The following is a 7,992-nucleotide window of genomic DNA, read 5'->3' on the forward strand; positions in this document are numbered from 1 at the left end:
GGATTGGCTGCTAGATCGGGGACTATATAAGAGTGCGCGCCCAGGCTGGCTCTCATTTCTGTCGTCCTGCTGACCGGACCGGCACGATGGCTCGCTCGGTGACCGTGATCTTTCTGGTGCTTGTCTCTCTGGCCGTCGTGCTTGCCATTCAGAGTGAGTGCCTCTTCCCCCTCTCTTGGCGTTAAGATTTGATTTCTCCTTAGTTTTCCTTCCCGACGGGATTGTCCAGGGCTGCGTCTCTCGGGAAAGGAGTGGGCGTTCTGCCGCCCGGCGGCTCTTACTGCTCCGATGCTACTGAGTGGATGTGGCTGTTTGCGAGTATGCGGACAGTCAGCTCTGGAGGTGGGGAAGGCTTCTCTTTTGCTCCTCTGTCTTCCGGAGCCCCTAGGCTCCCTGAGCGCAGCAGGAGGGTGGGGCTGCTCCGAAAGTGCGGGGTGGAGGGCTAAGGGCGTGTGGAAGCTAGGCTGCGACTCCGGGAAGTCAGACCACCGCTGCGCAGCTTCTTTTGCACTTGTAGAGCGCCTAAGTTCCAACCGAGCCGGAAGAGAAATGGGTGTGGGTCCCAGACTCTGCGATGTTTCCAAAGCTTTCTGTATTATTTATGTTGCTTTTAGTAATAACCATAAAGGCCGCTGGGTATGATAGCTTATTGCTCAGGACCTTGTGTGCCTCATAAGTTTGAAAGTATGTCTACGATGTAAACGTTAAGGTTCCTCATGTGTTAAGACAGGGAACTAGAGGAAGCATCGAGATTTAAAGTAACTTATTCACACAATAGACTAATGGCAGTCGGGGCCCGAATTGAGGCTGACCTATGCCATCTGTGGTAATGCAGGCTTTGGGCTGTAACTTCCATTTGTTTCTGGAAGTGCTCAGGCCTTCCTGGGTGGTAGCCTGTGAAGTAGCCTGGGATGCCTTGGGCCCCTAGTACCACACACACCACTTCCTTTTTGGCAAGCTGCCTGGTTCTTTCCGCGATGGAGCCTCTGCTTTCAGTTTTGAAAAAGCCTTAGACTTTGTCTCTAGTCAGGGAGGTTTGAACTCGGTGAGGATTATTTCCATTTGGTTACCAAGACTCTTGAGAGTAAGTAGTAACTCCCTTAGTCGTGGAGGTAGAAATATGGCAGAGCCCAGATTTAAACCCAGGCCAACACTAGTCTTAGTTGTGGAAGAGATGGTTCTTGCCCAGAGGATTCCAGGCAGGATGGACCTGGGCTCTGACCTCTGTGGCATTTAGCATGGCTTGTTACCAAAACCTCAAATGCAAGGGAATCTGTGGTTTATTTTACTTTAACTTTACAGGGAAAAAAGAATTCAAAGCTTGAGACCTTCGCCCTAGCTGGCCACAGTTCTTAGTCTTCCTCTCCCTACTTCCTTCCATGGGCAGATAAGTGGCTGCTCTTCCGAGACCATGCACACTGAATGGATATGTCTGATAGTATATTATGGCTGGGCATAGTGGTGCACACCTTTAATCTCAGTATTTTGGAGGCTGAGGCAGGTCCATCTCTGTGAGTTCAAGACCAGCCTTGAAACACCAAAGGAAAAAAAAAGAAGAAAGAAAGAAAGTATATTGCAAGCCAAGTGTGATGAGTCATGACTGTGATCTCTGAACCGGGAAGCTGAGACAGGCGTTTGAGGCCAGTCTGGGAGACAGAGGCAGACTTTATCTCAAATAAATAATAAACAAGTATAAAACAAAAAATGGAAGGGGAAACAAAGAGCCAGTGCAATGGCTCATAAGCTATGGTGGGTGCATGCACGCGCACACACACACTTTCTCAGGAAAACATTATTATTATTATTATTTTCTTTTTAAAAACAGATATATTCATTAGCAATACCTTGGTATCAACTCTGCATATTCTACACAGTAGTACTTCTTGCCATGTTAGATGGGAAGCAGAAAGAGAACTCAACGGTGGCAGCATTATGGCTCAGCAGTTAAAAGTACTTGTCGTATAACCTGGCCACTGAGTTCACAGAACCCATGATGGAAGGAGGAAACTGTCTCTAACAACGGAAAGAGTTTATGGTATTTTCTTTCCATGTCCCTATAGTGTGCAGTCGTTATTCCCAACATGTTTAGTTACAGCAGTCATTTGGAAGAGCAAACTAGAAATCCATCTCCCCTCACATACATTGCTCCCCTTCTAGTGGAGTGCATGCTCGTCCGTTGTGGCCCTGCTTCTGCCTGCTGTCCTTTATCCATCCCAACCACATCGCTTAAAGCTTTGCTAGTGCCTGTGGTATTTACATTTTGTTTGGTTTCTAGCTCATGAAACCAGAAGTTTGTTTTTGGAATGCAAACTCTGGGCTGGAACAGAGAAATTTGTTTGCTAGGACTGCGCTCCGGGTTGGCTTGCATAGGAACCTAAGTAGGGAGGAGCCAAGGCTAACACCTGTCACCTGAGGGTAACTGCCCAGCTTTCCCCACTATATCAGACACATGCTGGGAAGTCTAGGGAGGAGCGATACCCAAAATGAAAGGGGATAAAAACAAGAGAGAAAGGGGGAGGAGATGACGCAGCACACAAGAACCGTGCGCGGGCTTTGATGTGAGTGCTACGGAGGGTGTGCAGAATGAGGTATGACATTTGAAAAGTAGGTGGGCTATGGGACTTATTAAGGGAAGGGGTGGGCACAGCTCTTAAGAACGTCCAGTGAAAGCTTCTTGAAAATCCAGCACAGCCTCCAGTGACAGAAGACAGTGCTAAACGCCAGGTAGGAAAAACAGAAGGTGTGCTTAGGATTTTGAGGCAAAGATGCTAAGCTCTCAGAATGTAGGCGGGTAGCCTTTTGGGGAAGCAGATCACTTGTCCGGAGTAGAAATGGCGCAGGGAGGAACAGTTGTAAGACGGTGCGGGGTGCACACTGAGCTACACTTGACATTCGTCTTTTCTTGTGGCCCTCAGAAACTCCCCAAATTCAAGTGTACTCTCGCCATCCACCGGAGAATGGGAAGCCCAACTTCCTCAACTGCTACGTGTCTCAGTTCCACCCACCTCAGATAGAAATTGAGCTACTGAAGAATGGAAAGAAGATACCAAATATCGAGATGTCAGATCTGTCCTTCAGCAAGGACTGGTCTTTCTACATCCTGGCTCACACTGAATTCACACCCACCGAGACCGATGTATATGCTTGCAGAGTTAAACACGTCACTCTGAAGGAGCCCAAAACCGTCACCTGGGGTGAGCTTTCAAGTTCTTCCTTACCTTCTGTAAGCTCCATCTGTGTTGAGTCACAGCTTAAAACTGCTTTGCCATTTTAAAAACCTGCATTCTGAGACTGTTAGCGAATACCCCCAAAAGGCCGATCCGTAGTGCCAGCAGAGATGCTGGGAACCAGTATTTTCCTGCTATGAGCACAGGGAGCAGCAGCTCTACCCACTGTCCCAGACCTCTTTCCTCTTCTGTGCTTTCTCCAGCTTTCCTGGCAGCCTGATGCACACTAAGTGCCGGAGAGCATGCCAAGTAGGACAGGCCTTGGCCTGCAACCCCTGCCTTCAAGTACCTACAATTCTGGACTGTTCCAGTGCCTTGGCTAGTTTATAGACAGGAATGGATCTCTGGGTTGTTCTCAACAAGTACTCCAGGCTAGCAGCAAAAACCTAGTCTACCAGCCTTGTCGCTCACAACACTGGGATGTTTGTTAATACTTAGTAGTATAAAAGTAATGTTTTGTCTCCATTTCTTTTTTTGTAGACCGAGACATGTAATCAAGCTCTATGGAGGTAGGTTTCTTGACTTTGAGTAGTGGGCCTTTGTGGGGAGGTGGTTGGAGCTGGGGGTAGAGCACATGCCTAGCGTGTATAAGGCCTTGAGTTCTGGACCCAGCACTGCAGGAAGAGAATTGTTTGATTCACTATCCTAGGAGCTGTTTATAGACAGCTCAAACATGATAAGCACCACTGTATGAAAGACATTAATCAGGGTAGCTTGTCAGTAGCTACAGAAGAATCCTTTGGGGTCAGATTCCTTTATCCTGTGGATTGGCAGGAAGGAGGCCACATCACTAGCCCCTCTAAAGGGAGAACGGCACCTTTGTGTAGGCAGCAAGGCAGGTGGGAGGCCGCAATCACCCGCACAGCCTGCATGGGTGTGGCCGACCTGTTTGTACCCTGGCAGCTCTGCTGAGAAGGCCCTGGACAAGGGACATGCTCTTCACCCAGCAGAACCAGGTGACAGAGTCCCGCAGGTGCCCTTGGCCCTTTCAGTTTCAAGTTGGTAGGCACTAGGTTTACCTTCTAGAGGCTTCCAGACATTCGGGGAAAGAAGTGGACAGTGTTGTGACTCCATGTAAGGCACAGTCACTGAGGTGTCTGAAGGACAGCATGAGGGAATGTGGGCATCTCTGTCAGATGTTGTCTAGTGGTAGAAAATCCATCTTTTTAGTGAAATCCAGGGACCCTGGGGCCAAAAGCTCACTCGAATCTTGTATTATATTTATTTCTTGGAAAGGGGAATTGATGAAGGGGGGATGGGTGATCTGCCCAAACAGGCAGTTACCAAATGGTGGAGCCAGGACTCAGCTCCTTTAAGAAGGTGGCTGTCCTACAAACTCACTTGATGGTGAGGTCTGTAATGTAAATAACATATGTTCCACTAACTTTCTCCTTCCCCGACTCCCTTCCCTTTTCTTTTCAGCTCTGAATCATCTGGACCAGTTTAACTCCAGATCCGGTTTCTAATATGCTATACAATTTATCCACAAAGTAAAGAATAGCAATGAGCACACCATCTTCTTCATATCTTACCTTAAATATTTTATGCATGTTTTAAAAAAAATTGGAGACTAATATCCTAGATTTCCGGAATAATAAAGCTTCAATGAGTGTTTTGATCAGAATAATAAATATGGTTAAGAACAAGAGTTGATCATATGTCAAACCCTCTGTACTTTTATTAGTTGGATGCAGTTACTCATCTTTGGTTTATCACAGCATAAGTGATTTGTTTAAAAAACTTAAGAAACTTGAGATATTTTCTTTTTGGTAAGGTGAAGAGGCCTAGCTGAAGTCTGTCACTGTGCTTAGCAGCCTAGCAGTTCAATCCCCCACCCTCATGGCTACTTCTGCTTTGTTATTTTTACTAAAAATAAAAAACTAAAAAAAACCAAAAAACCAAAAACCTAAAAACATTTGTGCCAGAGTGAAGTGAAGTGGTTTCTAGGTAGCCTTAAATGTCTGCAAGCCTGTGTGCGGTTTTCATCACCCAAAGAGACAGTGGGTGTCTTAGAAGGTTCTTGTAGAAGCAGGTTCCTCAAACAAGGGTCCAGAGGAAAGGGACTAAGAAAGGACTCCAAGGCAGAACAGTAGGAGGTGCTCGATGAAGGGCAGGGGAGGAAACTGAGGGGAGTAGGGATTTCAGACGTGCTGGCCCCACAGGGAGCTCTAGAGCAAAGATCACATCTTAACGTTTGTCTTGGTGATGTGCACAGCCTGTTGCTGGCTCTACAGGAGCTTATGTTAGGATGAAAGCCCAGGTATTTTGGGGTATGATTATGGTTATCCATGGCAAATTGTGTAAAGGCTGGGGTCTGGTTCTTACTGCAGGGCGTGGGAGGAGCATCAGGGACTACTGTGTTTCCTGGTAAATTCTGTTGGGCCTACAGCACACGCAGTCTGAAAACCCCACTCCTCCTCAGTCAGCGTTTCAGCTAATGTTAAAGAGGGAATGCTAATTTGAAACTAAGTTTGAATCCTAATCTAACAAAAGTTACTATAACATTTCTGACTTGAGCTTCTAATTTTGATAGTTTAATTGTGTCCCCAAAGCTCCTTTTGTGGCTGGAGGTTTAGTCCCCGGGGTGGTGATGAGAAGTTGTGGGACCCATAAGAGGGAGTCTAGTGGGAAGTCCTGTCAAGGGACAAGGAGCCTTCTGAGTTCTGAGAGGGTTGGTATAAAGGCAGCAAACCTGGCGTCTTCTGCCCTTCTGTTGCTCCAGCATGTAAAGTACTCACTCCTGATGCAGTCCTCCATCGCTGTTGGGAAAGAGGAATCTATGGCATAGAGCCTGTGCTTATCACTAACATTTTGAAATTTCCAAACCCTTTAGTTAAATAAATCTCTTCTTCCTAAGTAGCTTGTATCAAGTATTTTGTTATGACAATTAATTACTGATTAATAGTAACTGTAACCCAGAAGTCATGGGATGATGATGTAGGAGTGAATGTATGTTAATGTATGTGTGCATGTATATGTGAGTTGTGCATGTGGGGGGGGGACAGGTGGGGGGGTACGTGTGTGTGAGTGTGCATGAATGTGTAAGGACTGGAGGATAGGCTGCTGCTGGATGTCTTCCCCAGTTGCTATCCCTCACTCTCTACCTTACATTTTGAGACAGTCACAGTGACCCTCAAGCTTGGAGATTAGCTGGCCATTCAGCCTCGGGGACCTTCTAGTTATCACCTTCTCAGCACTGGGGTTATAGGCACACCTACGTATAGGTTATACGTAGCACCACAACGAGCCTTTCTGGGAGTGATGAGGATTGAACCCAGGTCCTTAGCCCCTAAGACTGAGGCATCTCCTAGGCCCCCAGTACATGATATTTATGGGCTGTAGATGGGCCCAGGAGCCAACAACCTCCTGGGATAAAGTTCCTTGGGGTCCTAGGTGTAGTGTTTGATTTTCAAGTCTCCTCCTCTGTGGTTAGTGAAGTTTCAGCAGGGCTGACGACGGTTGTGTCACTACTTGGCTTAAGCTGCATAGGGAAACTCCATGGGACGCTCCTCCACAACCTAGAAAAAGGCAAAGGTTCAAGGCACAGAGACATCAAAAGAACAAGGCTGCACTGGCAGCCTAGGAACTCGGCAGAAGGAAAGAAGACTAGAATCACACCTCCAAAGACTGCTCCTGCAGCAGCCAAGAGCCCAAGAAGAACCTGGGTGAGGGACCTGGGAGAAAGAGCCCCACCCTCACTCCACCCCCACCTTGGAAAGGACCTCAGGGTAGGCTGCAGAGTTACAGATGTAGGGAAGTGGACCCTTCCCACTGTCCTGGTGGAACTTCGTTAGTACCTACAGTGCTAAGAAGGATATTTCCAATTTCCTGTCCCCAAGTCCTGGTTAAACCTTGACAGTAACCTTGTGTGTGTGTGTGTGTGTGTGTGTGTGTGTGTGTGTGTGTGTGTGTGTGTATTTGTGTCTTTGTGTCTTCTTTAGCACCACACTGACTGATTGCCAGATTGCTTTGAGCCCCAACAATGGCTCTAACACGAATGTAGTATTGTTGGCTCTGTGATACTTTTCTGAAATGGTGACAATCTATATAAAATTCCCCAAACAAACAGACAAAAATCCCCAATTACACCCTTTGAGTTGCTTTGCATTTATCCAGCTATATTAACCTAGTATAGCAAGTGTTCAACAAAATTTCAAGAAATAAATCCACAGGATAGTAAATTCTGGTTCTAAAGAAATGTGTAGGCTGCAACTTCTGACCTTCAGTTTCTGGACACTAAAAGTAATGTCACTATTGGAGCAACCAGAAAATGTCCTACTAACTTTCAAAGCCTTACTAGGAGACTGACAACAGTAGGATTGCTGATCTATTTCTGCAGTTAGATGTAGAGAACCATCACCCTTCCCCTTTGTTGTAAAGGGCTTTGGCTAAAGAGGAAACTAAGAGGCAGTGGGGGTGTCCCTTCTGCTCACAGCCTGGTGATGTGGCAACCTTCCTGAGTGGGCAGACCTGCCTGTTTGGGAGGCCATGGCAACAGGGATGGGGTCAAACAGCAGGAGTGGAATTCCAGGTGGTGTTTGTACCTTATCAACCGGCATTGTGGCCTCCGCTCTGCAACCTGGGTGTTCCTGTGACAGCCTTCTCCATGTTTCAATATCTATGCAGCCTTGTGAGGTCCTCATGTCTCACCAGTGTAGCCAGCTCAGCACATATTCAGGTGCATGCTTCTCGTTCTCCTACCCATGAGTTACCCTGGCAGTAGATGAGAAGGACATAATACCTAGATCCAACATGGGCTGCTGGA

General features: G+C 46.9%; 1 protein-coding gene across 1 annotated transcript; it reads left to right on the plus strand.

The window, feature by feature from the left end:
* Positions 1-66: 66 nt before the first annotated feature.
* Positions 67-6,083, plus strand: B2m (beta-2 microglobulin). Its single transcript, NM_012512.2, is given in 4 exon segments — positions 67-153; positions 2,916-3,194; positions 3,708-3,736; positions 4,650-6,083. Coding segments are annotated over 3 exon segments (360 nt in total). The 5' UTR covers positions 67-86; the 3' UTR covers positions 3,722-3,736; positions 4,650-6,083.
* The last annotated feature ends 1,909 nt before the right edge of the window (positions 6,084-7,992 follow it).

The sequence above is a fragment of the Rattus norvegicus genome, chromosome 3, assembly GCF_021556685.1.
Source record: "Rattus norvegicus strain SHRSP/BbbUtx chromosome 3, alternate assembly SHRSP_T2T, whole genome shotgun sequence".
In the NCBI taxonomy this organism is placed as follows: domain Eukaryota; kingdom Metazoa; phylum Chordata; class Mammalia; order Rodentia; family Muridae; genus Rattus; species Rattus norvegicus.